At 34.2% G+C, this 18,292-nt stretch overlaps 1 protein-coding gene across 2 annotated transcripts in view; it reads left to right on the top strand.

Annotated features, from left to right (window-relative positions):
• Positions 1–18,292, top strand: part of LOC121367698 (E3 ubiquitin-protein ligase CHFR-like) — a 36,365-nt gene that overhangs the window by 16,046 nt on the left and 2,027 nt on the right. For both annotated transcript variants that reach the window (XM_041492024.1, XM_041492025.1), the window contains exons 11-20: positions 4,308–4,426; positions 7,954–8,004; positions 9,593–9,678; positions 10,770–10,877; positions 12,288–12,470; positions 13,489–13,572; positions 13,979–14,049; positions 14,583–14,670; positions 16,803–16,919; positions 18,164–18,239. In XM_041492024.1, the coding sequence (XP_041347958.1) occupies positions 4,308–4,426; positions 7,954–8,004; positions 9,593–9,678; positions 10,770–10,877; positions 12,288–12,470; positions 13,489–13,572; positions 13,979–14,049; positions 14,583–14,670; positions 16,803–16,919; positions 18,164–18,239 (983 nt within the window). The remainder of the gene's footprint in view (positions 1–4,307; positions 4,427–7,953; positions 8,005–9,592; positions 9,679–10,769; positions 10,878–12,287; positions 12,471–13,488; positions 13,573–13,978; positions 14,050–14,582; positions 14,671–16,802; positions 16,920–18,163; positions 18,240–18,292) is intronic.

The raw sequence follows: 18,292 nt of genomic DNA, 5'->3' as shown, positions 1-18,292 counted from the left end.
GGAAAGAATAATCAATTTATCATTAACAGTGTATCCAATTTTAAAGCAAAACAAAGCAAAACAAAACAAAACAAAACAAAAACAAACAAAACTGTTTTTTTTACCAAAACCTTTTTTAGTGGCTGGATCCATTTTTTTTATAGTAAGTTTTTTTTAGGTGTCTTAGCTGCCCCAACTTCAGACAACAAACGTTTGGCTAACGTTCGAGCACTAATTGATTGGTTCCCAACGTGGCCATTTGGTTTACTGTGAAGCACATAAACCAGTCTACTGGACGTTTCTCCACTCGGTCTGACTGAACGCAGCCCAGGTTACTTTTCGAAGATTATTTATTCGTAAACAGCTCATGGGATACTTTTGCCGATGAATTTTGCGCATTGGTTCAATGTTTGTAGGATATTACTGAAGTACATTTCCGCTACCAACAAAAAAATGTATTGATTAAAAAGAGCAGGTAATTCAAGGTAAGGAACATAATATCAGCGAATTAACATAGAAATGTTTGATGTAAATATGGCACACTAAATTACACTGTACTGTCTATTGTTATTATGTAAGAACTGACCAAACATGTTCCTTTCGGTTCTCTTCATTGGAAATTTGGTTTATAGAAATGGACCAACCACCGCTTGGCTCCAGGCCAGACTAGCCTCGATAAACCAGTATGTTTCAAACATGCACAGATTCGAATATATGCTACGCTTTTGAAGCCAGTTTAAACTGAAGCTTGATAACCAGACTATTTTTTTTTTTTTTTTTTTTTTTTTTTTTTTTAACATTTTACTCATTGATTATTCAATTTAATAAATTTGTGGAAATATTTCATGCGAATCCAAACAGATTCGGATGTTTTATGCTTGCATGAATCCTGGCGCGAATCCGATTCGGAGATTCGCATGAATTTTTAGCCCTGGATAACTCATTTCATTTTGTGTAACCCATTACAAATATATCATTATGTGAACAGTGACAAATGATAGTGTAAAATATTTTTAATGCAGGGGTACAGAAAGTACTCACCCGTTCACCAAATGCATATAAAAGCTTTCTTGCTGCTTACAATGTAATGTTTATTCTGAAGACGTTTTGTTGGAATTTGTTCCAACCAGTGCACCACAAGTGGTCAAAGGCTGTGGTATGTGCTTTCCTATCTGTGGGGAAGTGCATATAAAAGATCCCCTGCTGCATTAGGAAAAATGTAGCGGGTTTCTTCTGATGACTACGTGTCAGAATTACCAACTGTTTCACATCCAGTAGCTGATGATTAATTAATCAATGTGCTCTAAGTGCTGTCGTTAAACAAAACAAACTTCTTTTTTGTTGGAATTACCATATTTTTAAAATCCAATAGACGATGATTAATAGAGGTATTTCGCATTCCTATTGCGCATGCGCGCGAAGAGTAACGTCCCTTGAAAAAATAGACTGAAACTAGTCTATTTACAAATTGGGGGGCGTGACTAGACAGGTTGTTATGGGCGACTTGAGTAGCTTCGTAGGAGACTTTTAAACTTTGGCAACTAACATGTACATATTTCGAATTAGATGGTATAATGGCCGTAGAAAACGGTCCGCTGAAATTTACAGCGGAATGGTTCAAATTAAAAAGCAGTGCAACAACTTGGACAAAGGGTTTTGATAACGCCAGATTAAAAGACTATCTCGTAAAAATTATAAACAAAACATTTGACAGATTCCATAGGTTATGGCATCGACAGGTTATGGCATCGATCGATATATATATATATATGAGAGAGAGAGAGAGAGAGATATATATATATGAGAGAGAGAGAGAGAGAGTATGAGAGAGAGAGAGAGAGAGAGAGAGAGAGAGAGAGAGTGTGTGTGTGTGTGTGAGTGTATATATACACACACACACACATATATATATAGTCAAACCTGTCTTAAGTGGCCGCTTAAGACAGGTGGCCGCTGAGTACAGGTTGCCACATATATAGTCTTTAAAAACATTTGTTGTTGTTTCTTGTTTTACCGTCTGTACTGCTAATTAACGGATGTGTGCTTCATAGTTGACTATAAATCAACTTTTGACATGTTGTCTCCTTCAGAAATAATGCAAATAGAATACATTAAATTAACCGTTCTCCACAAGTTTGTTTTCTTTTTCCATTTAATTATTTAATTCCGACTTCATGCGATGTATTGTCATAGTAAGTGAATCTACAAATGTCAAGCGTAGCCTGCCCAGAGGCAATTAGATGCATGTCAGATTCATACTTCCTTAATTGATACACAGTGGAGATGTCGGGACTGAATGGGAACTAGTATTCCTGAAGGTGTGAAGATCGGTTATTTGCTGCACCTTATCGCTGTTGTTAAACTATCCCTTTTATATAAGAGTAAAACTTTACTGTGGCCGCTTAATGCAGGTATTTTAGCGATTTGGGATCCGATTTAGGTGGCCGCTGGCCGCGTTAGACAGGTGACCGCTTATTACAGGTGCATTTACATTATAAATTGTTTGGGAGGAAAAAAGTGGCCACTTAAGGCAGGTGACCGCTGAGTACAGGTGGCCGCTAGGACAGGTTTGACTGTATATATGTATATATATATATATATATATATATAAAATATCAGAAGGTGTTTTGTTGCATTTTTCTTAGTGTCTATCTAATTGGGAAAAAGAGATTTTATGCTGTTACATGTATATCCATAAAGTGGGAATTTAAAAGAGGGGGAGTGGGGGGTTGAAGGTAGGTGCCGTTCTGTTTACCCATACACACGTTTTTATACAGTGTCAACATGAACACATTGAGTATTATACAAAATATATTTATTTTCTTTACTGTTAATGTGTTTTCCACCATATCTAAGTATATAAAATACAAGACGGACCTGTGTAGGAATGTCCTGTACAGAGCCGTCATCACTCTATATATATATATATTATTATTATTATTATTTAAGGAGTGTCTGTTATTTCTTTTACGTTCATCGGGGTATGAACAAAATAAATCATCCGTAAACTGTGTGAATCGGTGAAGCCGTTCTCACATAAGTTTGCGGATGATTTTTTTGTTCATACCTAGATGAACGTAAAAGTAATAACAGACAATACTTATAATTAAATTTGAAACATACTGAGTAATTATAACATTAAAAGTTCATATATATATATGTATGTATGTATGTATGTATGTATGTATGTATATATATATATATATATATATATTCTATTGAGTATTGTCCGAAATATACATATATTTTCTGTATATACAAAATATATATTTATTTTATTTTATTTACTGTTTACTACCATATCTAAGTAGAGAATACTAGACCGCCCTGTATAGGAACGTTCTGTACAGAGCTGTCCTGACTACATATATTTTTTATATATTTACACACGCACATGTTATATATTTTATTGAGTATAATCCGAAATGTACATATATTTTCTTTATATACAAAATATATATTTATTTTCTTTACTGTTAATGTGTTTTCCACCATATCTAAATATACTAGATCGCTCTGTGTAGGAACGTCCTGTACAGAACCGGTAAGGTTTTGGTCCCTTATGTGTTCACTGGCTTCCCTCCTACAAAATGTGCCGAACAAACCCTCGTACTTAGAGTAACATTAAAATCGTTTTCTACGTGAAACGATTACCCACAAACGTTTCCAATATTCATTGGCTGAATATCAATGGAAGGATAACGAATTTCCCGGACATATGCGATTGGAACAGTTAATAATTGAACAATGGTCGTGGCCTCCCATTGCTTTTGCCCCCCAATTTGCAGATAGGTTTATTTTGGCGAAATCTCGCGGTTTGCGTCCTCTAGTAACTCCGCAACGGGCACATGCGCAGTGGAATGAGAAAGAAGTCTATTAATCAATGTACTTTAATTATTTAATAACATACAACAACAGTCCTTTTGTTGTTTGAGTTATATCCTAGACAACAAAAGCTATACACACATCATTGTTAGGCAGTAGTAGATTTCTTCTATCACTCTCCAGGGATGGATGCAGAATATATCTAAGGAGGGGGTGTAACTTGAAAACAAGACACTTAGCTAGTAATATTCATTATAAAACAGTGTTTCTGACAAACAAGATATGACCTGTACATTCCCCAGTTAAAAGACAAATAAATGATTATATACATTTAATAAACATTGAATAAGAGGTGTATATGTGCATCCCTTGAATCTGCACTTGCTCTTTGAACTCAGAATCATAGATATATTAGATGTTAACATCTACTATTTGACAACTTCAAAGCCTTTATCGAAACACTGTACTAGAGTCTCATTAAAACATTTCTTTCCTTGTTTCAGCTATATCCTACACGACAAAAGCAAAAGGATTCCTCAGATGGTAGTGACAGTGAGGACTACACTGACTCCGATGATTATACATCTCCCACGGCTTCACCAACTGCAGTGACAGCATTCCCGTGAGTAAAAGCACATCACTGCCGTGTACATTAACAGTTCCTAGCTCAAGTTTAGTTGTTGTTGTTTGATTGTAAACATATTTGATTGCATAAATAACAAAGGATTTGGCATCTTCTAATGGTGACAATTACATAATTATAATTTAATAGTAGGGAACAGTTTATTCAGTATTGTGTTGCAATTCGCTACACAATTTTAAAACATTTAACAGTAGTTGCTAATCAATTTTTAGTTGACTAGAAATATCACATCACTAATAAATTTTTTAAAAACAAAATGTTTTCTGAATAGTAATGTATACATAGCCATATAAAATGTATATATAAATTTATTTTGATAGCAATCAAATTGAGAAAAAGATAGTATTATAATAAACAAGATTTTGTTAAAATAAATGAATACTAGCTGTTAAAAATGTTTGAAAAATGGCTTATCCATGTTTTGCAATGGCTTATCCATTTTGCACCAGGGGGTCAGTAACTCTATGTTTAGCTCTAGGTTTTTGTTGGTGTTATCACAACCCTAGCTCTTGGATGAAGCTGTATCCAAGATACTGGCCTCAGTGGTGCAGTGGTTAAGCCATCGGACTACAGGTTGGTAGGTACAGTTTTCGCAGCCCGGTACTGGCTCCAACCCAGAGAGAGTTCTTAAGGGCTCAATAGTGCAGCAGCAAACTGGCAAAAAGTCCTCTAGTTTTCGAGAAAGTGCAACCCGCGTTACAACATTTGTCATCATATATCAAAATGTTCATCTGAGTCTGTAGATTATGAAAACCAATGATGACATTGCAGCAATTTAGTGCGGGCTGAGATATTGACCTTTATTTGGGGGTACCCCCTCCCGGAATTTTGGGGAAATGAAATCTCATGTAATTAACATAAACAGTCACAGTATCCTTATTATTTGATTTAAATAGCTGAAATTGTATGATGTTATAAGTTATGTACCATTAAATGTTACTGTGAAGCTTAATTGAAAAACCTTTGCGTAACAAGAGTTATTGCCCTTGCTGGCTGTGGCATGGACCTACTCAAAATCTAATGCTCATATTGAGTTTTAAATGATATTTATATTGACAAGAAACATTGTTCTTAATAGAAATGTTAATAAAATACATTAAATATGAAGTTTTCAGGTAAAAAAAAAGTTGTGTTTTTTTAAATTCTTAATTCAAGAAATTCCCATCTTACTTTATAAAAATAGCTGAAATTTTATGGTGTTGTTACTCATGTCTTACTGTATATAAAAATGCTACTCTTATACTAAATTATTTTCAAAAAACAAGAGTTACTTTCCTTGCTAATGTCAATTTATGATCAAGCAGGCACGTGTTAGCTCAGAATAATGTAGCAGGTTAAACTAAGATTTTGTTGGGCTATTTATATGTTATTCTAGTGGGAGAATAGATGCTGTTTGTCTAGATATATGCTAGAACAAAAAAAAACATGTATTTAAATATTTCAGTCATCTTCACTGGGTTTATCAGCCAATTCATATTAGAGTGATTTCCCCTTATGTGAATTTCAATATGGATGGTGAGTTTACCCTTGGGTCTGAATCAAAACGCTTAAAAACGAACAGGTTTGATGTAACACTATGCATATTTTGCAAGCTTTCTTTCAAGAAGTTGACCCCAGCAATAACACCTGATATTAACAGAATAGACACTTTATTTGATGCTTGTAGGCAGAGGCTACTTTCAAAATCTTACTGTACATGGATTCATTGCCCGTGTCTACAGAAGATGCAACAAGTGACCATTCAGATTTCTTGTTGTCAAAACAACCCTTTCCACACAAAAAGCAGGGTTTTTTCCACTTAAAACATGTACTCCCAATCGAATGACGTGTTAGCCGAGACTTCTGTATCACTTCTTCATTTGAACTGGCTGCACCAATACCTACGGGCTGCTTTTCAACTATATGCTGGATATGTGTTTGACTTGTGTATGTTGAATGGCAGTTCCTGTGATAATTGACTGACACTTCCCCTTGTTGTATTTCCTTTTCACGTGCCAGCAGTTGTTTTCCAACTTCATCTTGCCTGTGCCTACAAGCATCAAATAAAGTGTCTATTCTGATAATATCGGGTGTTATTGCTGGGGTCAACTTCTTGAAAGAAAGCTTGCAAAATATGCATAATGTTACATCAAACCTGTCCGTTTTTAAGCATTTTGATTCAGACCCAAGGGTAAACTCACCATCCATATTGAAATTCACATAAGGGGAAATCACTCTAATATGAATTGGTTGATAAACCCAGTGAAGATGACTGAAATATTTAAATACATGTTGTTTTTTGTTCTAGCATATATCTAGACAAATAGCATCTATTCTCCCACTAGAATAACATAAATAGCCCAACAAAATCTTAGTTTAACCTGCTACATTATTCTGAGCTAACATGTGCCTGCTTGATCATAAATTGACATTAGCAAGGGAAGTAACTCTTGGTTTAAAAAAAATTAATTTAATATAAGAGTAGCATTTTTATATATAGTAAGACATGAGTAACAACACCATAAAATTTCAGCTATTTTTATAAAGTAAGAAGGGAATTTTTTTAATTTAGAATTAAAAAAAACCCGTCTTTTTCCGAATTTTTATTTTACCTGAAAACTTCATATTTAATGTATTTTATTAATATTTCTATTAAGAACAATGTTTCTTGTCAATATAAATATGATTTAAAACTCAATATGAGCATTAGATTTTGAGTAGGTCCACACCACAGCCAGTATGCATTTGAACGCTTAAAATCATAAAATTGAAGTTTAGCAAGGGCAATAACTCTTGTTATGCAAAAGTTTTTCAGTTAAGCTTCACAATAACATTTAATGGTACACAGCTTGTAATATACAATTTCAGCTATTTAAATCAAATAATAAGGATACTGTGACTGTTTATGTTAATTACATGAGATTTCATTTCCCCAAAATTCCGGAAGGGGGGACCCCCAAATAAAGGTCAATATCTCAGCCCGCACTAAATTGCCGCAATGTCATCATTGGTTTTCATAATCTACAGACTCAGATGAACATTTTGATATATAATAACAAATGTTGTAACGCCAGTTGCACCCCTTCCAAAAATATCGGTCTCAGCTGCTCTACTACAATGGGTTGGTGTAGGCCACTACACCCTCTTCTCTCTCACTAACCACTAACCAATTAACAACTAAGCCACTGTTCTGGACAGACAGCTCAGATAGCAGAGGTATGTGTCTAGGACGGCGTGCTTGAACCTTAATTGGATATAAGCACGAAAATAAGTTGAAATGAAATGAAATGTAGCCAAGATAACCACTAATAACTAACCGTTAACCCTTGGACAGACAGCCCAGGTAGTCATGGTATGTGCCTAGAATAGCATGTGTGAACCTTCATTGAATAATAAGCATGAAATTTCATTGAAAATTAAATAAATACAACTGTTAAAGATAGAAAATAAATTAAAATATAGAGATATTTGTAAAAGAAATATTTTATTGTCACTGTTAAAATTATTATTATTATATTTATTTTCAGTACACATGGTTTGTTGTTTGGGTTGGGCACTCCAGTGTTTGGCACAATAAGGTAAAGACATTTTTTGTTTTGTAATGTTTAAAAATGTATACATAGCTTTACTTCTTATTTCTTGTCATTGCTAACAAATTATTAATAGAAGAGTTCTCTACCCTGTGTTCAATTTGATTTTGATTATCTTCTCGGACTGCTATCTGAAAGATTTAATCTCAAGGGTTTGCTGAATCAAGAGGGCAGGACATAGCCCAGTTGGAAAACGCTCGCTTGATACATGGTCAGTCTAGGATCGATCCCCGTCGGTGGGCCTGTTGGGCTATTTCTCGCTCTAGCCAGTGCACCACGACTGGTATATCAAAGGCTGTGGTACATGCTATCCTGTCTGTGGGATGGTGCATATAAAAGATCCCTTGCTACTAATGGAAAAATGTAGCGGGTGACTGTCAAACCGACCAAATGTTTGACATCCAATAGCCGATGATTAATAAATCAGTGTGGTCTAGTGGTGTCGTTAAACAAAAAAAACTTTTTTTTGTGCTGAGTCAAGGTCAAGTGTCTTGTGACATAACATTTAAATACAGTTACATCCAGGACTGTCCAAGTAACCTCTAAAATGATATATATAGTATTGCTGTAAAATATATTTAATATATTTATATCTAATAACCATCTAATAAAGCTATGCTCAAAAGTATAGATGAACAAAACATGTTTTGGTTATTCTTACCATGTATCACTATATGCAACTAAAGTGTATTCCACCTTTTAAAATAATTTTTCAGATTTTTCCAACTGATAATCTATAAATAGAATCTTCTGATGTGTCAGAATAAATATTACATGTACTCGTTAAAAAGAAAGAGAAATTATAAACCTTGTGTGTTTCAGTATTGTCTTTTTTTTTTTAATTGGAATAAAACAAATTTTGTTTTGTTTAACAACACCACTGGAGCACATTGATTAATTAATCACTGGCTATTGAATGTCTAACATTTGGTAATTCTGATTCATAGTCATCAGAGGAAACCCGCTACATTTTTCTAATGCAGTAAGTGATCTTTTATGTGTACTTTCCCACAGACAGGAAAGCACATACCACAGCCTTTGACCAGTTGTGGTGCACTGGTTTGAATAAGAAGAAAAAACAACAATCAGTTGAATGGATCCACTGAGGTAATTTGATCCTGCGATGCGAGTACCTCAGGCAAGCTCTCAACTGACTGAGCTAAATCCTGCCCCCCAAAATGGGAATGATCGATGTCAATATTGAAATGATTTCATTTTGAATATTCCTACCTAATAACTTAGTGCAAAACGCTTTTGTTTTCCAGACGATGGAAAACTTTAAAATAATGTAATGTAAAATTGTTATTGAAATTAAAAAAACCTTTTTTATATAATTATTATGAATTTATGCGTCTTTCAATTCTGTATTGCTGCCGTATTATGTGTGCTTTCATATTATTAATCAAAGTTGTCCCATGTTAAGCAAAGTTATTAAATTCTGAAAGTTTGTGATCTGGGTCTTGTTTACGAAGGTGATTTTAGTGCTAAGGTACATACATGCCTCACATAGTATTATTTCATTAGATACATTACCTATTATATAGTAAAACACAATATCTTCATTCCTTTCATTCAGGCCACCCAAAACAATTTGTCGTCAGTGTCCAGAGTGGAAGGATCCATCGGATGGTACACTTTGTAATTCTGAAGGAATAAAATCAGGTTCATACCGTACATTTAATTTTATTTTATTATCTTACCACAATGTTGTGTTCTAAATTAGAAAACATTAGTGATGGTTAAATATTAGCATTTGAAGAAACTGTCAATATTATAGTCCATCCCACAGGTATCTCATTTTTTTCATAGTATGTAATTTACTACAAGTTATTTATTTCCAAACTGATTGATTTGTAAATTGCACGCACAAATTGTATTTCTTTGTTATTTCCAAAACACTTACTTTTCTTCTTATGTCAAACCAAACTGAAATTATTTACAAAAAACATTTTAATAGAATGACGGGACGGACTATAGGTACAAATACAATAATGGACAGATGATGAAGGAAAGCATGTTTATAATATTCTGTTATGTTCAGATTAATGGAAGTAGTAAATTCTTAATAAACAGTGCTCAAACCTTTAACAAAATTGACTAGATACTTGATGAAATAAAGTATGTCTATTTTGTTATGCCCAAGTTAACTGAAGTATTAAACTGTCAGTAAACAGCACATAAACTATCAACAAAAATAACTAGACATTGATGGTCATTTAGAATGCTGTTTTCTACCCAAAGCTAGTCATGAACACTATCACTTAATGATAATTATTAGTCCCCAAATGGGACAACCAAAGGGGACTAGGTTTCATCTCTGTTCTGTCTGTCCATCAGTCTGTGTCTGTCTCTCCATCCATCTATCCCACATACAGTTTTTCAGACTTTTTGTTTTGCAATGCCTTGAGATATTGAGCTGAAATTTTGTGTATATCTTTATAATGTACTGTTACAGGTCAAGTTTGAATTGTATGGCATAAACCCCATTTTTGACAGAGTTATGACCCCTGAACTTGAGAGATGATAAAATTTGTTGGGCCCGGTAGGAGACATGTATTGCTTCAGCAGTACTCCAGAATGCTTGGTTATTGTATGTTCACACATGTCCCCAATTAATGCTCAAGCACACTGTTTGAGCAGGACAGATATTACAGAATTGCACTCTGGGAATAAATCCAGTTTTTGTGAGTAACAGTCTTAAAACCGATGACCATGGTCCATGTTATTCATCAAACATTCCTTTCCTGTTGTAGATATTACTGTACCTGCTGGAACAAACACGACAGATACAGGAAGTGGGCCTTCAAACAGTGGTGTGACAGTAGGACCAGGGGGAGACGAGCAGTCAGCATCTGATGATGGTATTTAGTTGCAGTTGGATATACTGTAGATCCTGAAATTAATGCGATCATAATATTGATGTGGAAAATGCGAGTTTGTGTTATTCGCATTAATAATCTATAACGCATTTATTTCTATGTTTTGAATATGTGTCCCACATTATTAAAACAACAACAACAACAACAACACAAATATTAAAATTGTAATATATTTATAAAACAGAACTTGAAAACAATTTATTATAGGCGAGACAGACTAATTGTCGAATAGTCCAGTCAGCCATGTGTCACATGCTATTAAAACAAAAAAAGATTAAAATTCTAATACATTTGTAAAATAATGAGCACAATTCATCGTAGATGAGACAGACTAATTGTCCAATAGTCCAGCAAGATGCCAGCCATGTGTGACGATTGCAATGTCTTTGGCCACCCTGACAAAAGCCATCATGGGTTTTAGCATGCTAATATTGCATTTGACCATTTCTTTGTTTTCACTGTTCTAGTTCAACCTACAAATTTGTTGGCATACAGTTGTAATGGTACATGTATGCTAATGGTTAGCCAGATTTAGGTAACTATACAGGTAAATGATTGCCACAAAAATATGCTTATAGTTGATCTCACCAAAAACAACAGGGACTAAACAGGTTAACTGGTGTGTACACTGACATGTTAGTGAGTTGAAGACACCTGTAACTTGGAGTTAACCGAAAAGTACACAGATGTGTGTTATTAGGAAAGTAATATTTCAAAGGGAGGCCACTCGCATTAATTTCATGTCGCATTTTAGTCTGTCCACCGTCGCTCGCATTAATTTAGGGACACGTTAATTTCAGGATCTACACTAAGCACGAAAATAAGTTCAAATGAAATGAAAGTTGCAGAGTTTTCACATACTTAATAAAACCAGTCCTACTTTTAGTGTTTGGACAATTAAATCTTAGCAATATATTCTTAGCAGACATAATACTGTATTCCATATTATATAATACAGAGAAACCTCTATAAACTGGACACCCATGGGACTAAGTAAAAAGTCCCGTTTTAAGGGGTATCCAGTTAGAGATATCTGTATTGATATTGAAAAAGGGACTGATAAAATATCCAGTTCTGAGGCAATTCTGGTTTACAAAGGGTCCAGTTTAGAGAGGTTTCACAGTATTATTACATGTATGTTATATTATTCTCACTGTCATAATATATTCAGGCCTATGAAAATTGTGAGATCAATAGTTTAGTTTACCCAGTGCTTGTGCAAGTCAAGTTTTACATTAACACATTAGAGTTAGAACATCATATGTAATGGGTTACACAAAATATTTCCTGTAATATTTTACCATAATCCATAAATGTTTTATATAGTTTATAACAATTTGTAATGTTGTTGTTATATAAAGGGAATATAAAAATAAAATTATTTCGTTTTAGTTCAGCCATCTACAAGCAGAGGTGATTGTGCAGGTGCATCCTCCAGTACGAACGTGACACCGGTGCCTCCCAAGTATGTGTGCACCCCAGCACAAAACCATGTGCTCTGTCAGTGTTGTCTTCACCCCATGCCAGACCGACGACAGGAGAGGATGAAAAATCCACCTGTTCCACCACAGCAGTGTAGGTTTGATCGCCAACTTGTGCTGGGTATTACTGAAAGGTCATCTCAGTACACTGAAGTTGGAAACCAAACTTAAATAAATCTATACTGGTTCTTACACACAGCTGTTAGAAAGAATATTGTGTGAGATATTTGGTATCATATAGCGACATCACACTTAACAGTGTGGTGACAATGTCAGTGTAATTGTGGCCTGTCGGAGTTTACATTTGACTTCATGCCAGCGCATTTGCTGATGTGTAAAAGCTGATTTTTAGACAAGTGTCATGGTAAACCATAGAGTTTGGTGAGGGACGAGGTTGTTACCTTACCACAACAACAGTGTGTCACAGCGATGACGTCTTTACACAACAGTCACAAATTTAGTATAAAATCACTTCAGTGGCCAAGGTGAGGGACAGGGTAGTTACCGTACCACATCAGCAGTGTGTCACAGCAATGACATCTTTACTCAACAGTCACAAATTTAGGCCAAGGTGAGGGATGGGGTATTTACTGTACCACATCAACTGTATGTCACAGCAATGACGTCTTTTTCACAACAGTCACAAATTTAGTATAAAATCACTTCAATGTGCTACACGATTTTATACAATTTGTGACTGCTGTACATTGATAAATTCATGCAAAAATTACAAAAACATTAGAATGGACACAAAAATTTTGTAATCTGAGATGCTTCATGTATGATGTGCATAGAGTAGATATGTATTTTGCATATGAATGAGAGTGTCATTCTTCAGATTGTCAGATAACAAACTTAACTTAGGCTATTGTATTTCAGAGCAAATTTCAACAAAAACTAATTCAAGAATTGTAATGTTAAATGAGTCTTTAGTTTAGCTACAAATTTGATGGAAAAAAATGTTTGAAATATTTTTGATAAAATTTTCAACAATGTTAGACAAAAAGTAGATTCAGATAATAAAAGTTTGCTGATGGCAGTTGTAAAGTTTTTGCACAAAAATATATTTTGTGCAGCTCAGTGCCTGTCAATTTACTGTCATTTACTTTTAGGTACAATATGCTACCGGGCGTTCTGTCATGCATACTGGGGATGCCGAAAAATTGATTGTCTTGGGTGTTTAGCTAAGTTTAAAGGTATTTACTTTCTGCTTATATCAGTTTACAGTTGTTAATTGTAAATACAAAATTATAGTAAGTTGGGGCTATATTTTTAAGTAGCATTAATTTCAGTGAAAATGCATGTTTACGGTTGGCCCTCACTATTTATAATTAGCAGCTGTATTATATTGTTAATATATATATATATTTCCAGCTAGCCAAAATTTGCATTATGCATTTTTATGCACATGTTGTTTACCATGTTTTATGAATTAAAATTGGTTTCTGAAACACCCTTATCTTGGACACATGTCCCGGAGACAATGTAGGATGTGCTAAAAGCAAAAGTTCTTCATTCTTCTAGGGTGAAATGTTCAGTTGAATTTCCTAGATAATTTATAATTTAAGGAAAATTATATGATGCTCATCATTACGCTTACAGAATTCAATTTTGGAAACAGAGTGCTGGCAAGCATAGTGTTAGATAATGCAGTCGAGTCCAACATTTTAAAGGTATTTATTATATTATTATGGGATATTACTTAGATTTTTTACTGTTAAATCACACTTTGCTTATGTCTTAAATTATTAATTTGGGCAATTGCAATGTATTTCTTGTCATGTAGTAACTCAAAATATATCTTATGTGAAACAAAAACGGTTTATAAGTTGGTAACTAGGGACATTGACTTTAAAACAACTTTGCAGTTTTATTGTTTGTTAAGTAATGTTTTTTATTACATACATATTTAAACTGGACTGGAACTATTAAATGAGGAATTCCCTTTTTATTTTTACTGAAGTTAGTGCCTTTTTTATGATTTATAAATTATGTTACATTACCCAAGATGTAGTATTCTTAACATTAAGTAAATCCATGAAAGGAGTATTGATTATAGTTATAACAAAGTGTAGTTGTGACGTTAAATTAAAAAAAAGTTTTTGTAGAAAATAAAAGACGATATGTAATAAATACAGAACGTTGTTTGCACTTCCTATTTATTGCACTATTTATTTTGTGCAATCTATTGACATTGATTTTTCAGGACCATCTCGACAGTAAGGGTATCTCAGTCAAAGACATGCTGCTCACCTGTTTACAGAAGCTGGAATCGGGCAAATATTCTTGTGTTGGTGAGACAAACCATATTCACATTGTAGGATTTCAATGATTTCTATTATGTATTGATTTACACTATAGAGCTGCTTTAATTATCAACATCACAATTGGGCAAGAGCCTGTCTCCTTCCCATTAGTGATGGGACAATTCGGGTGGTTTTATTTTCGATTCAATTTTTGATATTTGGACCACAGTTCGATTTACTCACGATACTTTCCACAAGTAGTACAAGTATGCCAATTATCATATATACATTTTTATAAACTATTTTAAGAGCAAGACACATTATTTTGAATGCTGATTTGTAAAATAATTGTAAATATAAAACTATCTTGACTAGAAAGCACAAATTGCATTTTTACCATGACATGTTAGCGTGTTGGGTCTGGAATACTTTCATGGGCAATGTTTCTCCCAGGATTTGAGTTCAGAGGGTTGGCAAAATAATTTAGTGGCTACAATGCCAGTGGGTTTGGGGATAGTCTCTACCATATTTAGTTTTTTAATTCAGTTGTCTTTAGATGCATTCTGGAGTACATAATATATGGGTGTCATGTGCACTTATTACAGAAGTGTAAAAGAAAGATATATTTCAAGACCTATTTATATAATAATGTTTATTATTATTATGATAAGGAAGGAAGGAAATGTTTTATTTAATGACGCATTCAACACATTTTATTCACGGTTATATGGTGTCAGACATGTGGTTAAGGACCACACATGTATTGATAGAGGAAACCCGCTGTCGCCACTTCATGGGCCACTATTTTCGATTAGCAGCAAGGGATCTTTTATAGGAACCAGTCGATATACCAGTCGTGGTGCACTGGCTGGAGCGAGAAAATACATAATATATAGGCTTACTGTTGATTATTTAACTAAAGACAAGTTACATAAAAAGATATCACTGATTAATACAATATATATAACTAAGAACATAATATAAAATAGTGAATTACTTAACTAGTTCTTATTATTTTTCTCGTTTTTTTTGCTCGTACTGAAAGTGGAAAAAAATCTGCAAAGATTAAAAAACCAAAATAAAACCACAACTGCAAGGTAGTTTGCGTACATTGTAGTTCTGGAACTGCAGATGAATTCATTCCAATAAAAACTTACGGAAATTAGCTAGGTTGAATCCTTTTAAATATGACTGAAATTGGGCGCTATTTTATAATTCTTAAAGTTAACGTGTTTACTTTTTTCAATTTTGACAACTAGCTGGGACGAAACATGCTTAAAATGTTCATTCTCACGGTGGATTCAATACTGAGGTCAGTCCTTATTTTGGGAGGTTAAATTTTTTACGGACTCGGCAAAGAAATTTGCAGGTTCTGTGCAGGATCCGAACGGCACCTAGGTTTACCATCGCCCATGCAATCATGTCAGGTGTAATTTTTTTGAACATTGATTAATCGTCCCATCTCTACTTCCCACATCCACCAACTAGGCATTTTTCATTATTTGGACAGCAGTAAACTATGGAGGAGCGAGTTGGTCTCAGATTTTCTTTAAGTTCTAAAACAAATTAAATTGTTTTAGCATTTAGCTTAAAATTATCTTCACTATTTCAGTGTAATAATTAATGTTCATTTCAAGAAAATATCTAGGGGCCACCAGCTCTTGCAGTTAGAAATGATGAATTTACATCATACAGGGTCTATTAGCTGAGATTTGCATTCCAAGTCATCTGGCCTCCATCAGTTGAACCTTTTCTGAGAGAAGGAATTTTGTGATATTCTTTTTACTGAATTTAAACTTTTGTTTTGCTATGTTCATTAGAAGTTGTAATGTCGTATTTCACAATTGACAAGTTATGAAGAGCGTTCCTTTGGCGAAATAACCTGTGAACACAACTTGTGAATTGGGGTAGGATTTTGTGTCTCAGTCTGCACATCTCATGGAAAAAATGGCAGAACAAACACAAATCATATGTTAAATTTAAGCAGTGTCTATAAATCACCTGAACACTCATCACTTGGTAAAATTATGTTCACAATTTGGAACTTGTGAATTTGCAAGCACCAAATGAACGCAGCATAAATTTACTGTGGATTCGATTCCATGATTTTTACACTTTTGACCCTCTTTTTATCATATTGTAAAATGCAAATAAAGCTCAGTTTCCCTGTATATTTTCAGATCAGTCGAGGTTTAGAATCGATTCAAACACGGTACTGTGCTACCCTTGTGGTCTGCGTAACTTCAAAGACTTGGCGTACTTATACAGGAGAGATATTCCGTCAGATCAGTTACCAGGTACACTTTCAGTGCTGTAGACATTTCTTTACTTACAAACGTTAAAAGGAAATTACTGAGTTTGCTGCAATTTTTAAGATGTTATTGACTAACAGAGACTTTTTAAAGATTGTCATTACATATCAATTATATTTTTCAGCATAAAATATCAGTGCTGTATATTAAACGTGTTTCTGATCATTCTAATAATTGTACTAGGTTAAATTTCATTTATTTCCTAAACTATTTTTTTCGTACGTACGAAATTATTTGAAGACAAAATTCAGTTTGGGCTTCTTACAAATATTGTGACAACCAGAAACACATTGAATATACAGGCACTGATATTCTAAACAAGAACATATATTAAATATGTAAGTTTAATCGTAGAAATATTTTATCAGTCGGAAACACCTTACAATGCAGCAAACACAGGAATGTCCCTTTTTAAGTAAATTGTAGTATTTAATGAGGTTTGTAAGGTACATGGCATCAAGATTGGCAGACCAAAACACCATGTTTAAACTGAAAAATAGGTGTCAAAAGAACAATAACTGATATTATACTTAGTCTAGTATGTTTTTTCTTTTTGTAGTAGTGAATGTTGACATTTATACACTTGAAATATTAATATTTTCTTTATGGCAGTGTTAAAAGGCCTTGTCTTAAGCGTTTGCTTGGAGGCCCACTAAAATAGGGGGAACTTCATGAATAGACAAGAATTATTAGACCCCTACCAGTCCAACCAGAGGGGACTATATATTTCGTCTCCGTCCTTCTGTCTGTCTGTCTATCCCACATATAGTTTTCGGGACATTTTTTCCACAATGCCTCAAGCTATTGAGCTGAGGGTATAGCTTTATCATGTACTGTTACAGCTCATGTTTGAATTTCATGACAAGTTACCCATTTTTTTCACAGAGTTATGGCCCTTGAACTTAGGAGATATGAAAGATTTGTTGACCTCGGTAGGGGACATGTATTGCTTTAGCAGTACTCAGAATGCTTGTTTACATGGTATTGGCATGCTCTTTGTAAACACACAATGCTTGCATACTTATTGTGAATAAGACCCTAGATTAGTAAAGTCATATGAAGTCGAGGTGAGTATGGAAACATGCCCTTTTTGTCCAAGCTGGAAAAGACTACATTATTCTGCTAGATCCTTTCTTTATCTCCCCGTACCCCTTCTACCTTTTCATTTTAGGCCAGCTGCGTCCATCATTTGCGAATTGTCCTGTTGATGTAAATATATTTGTTTCCAGATACGGTGAATTCAAGACCAGATTGCTACTGGGGTAAAAACTGTCGTACACAGAGAAATAAACCACATCATGCAACGTAAGTTTGATTTTCTGCACAAATGATTTGTGTTTGTTCGGCCACTATAATTG

This window comes from Gigantopelta aegis, chromosome 3 (assembly GCF_016097555.1).
Source record: "Gigantopelta aegis isolate Gae_Host chromosome 3, Gae_host_genome, whole genome shotgun sequence".
Taxonomy (NCBI): Eukaryota; Metazoa; Mollusca; class Gastropoda; order Neomphalida; family Peltospiridae; genus Gigantopelta; species Gigantopelta aegis.
Note: the sequence above shows the minus strand (reverse complement) of the source record. Positions and strands in the feature narration are given on the sequence as shown.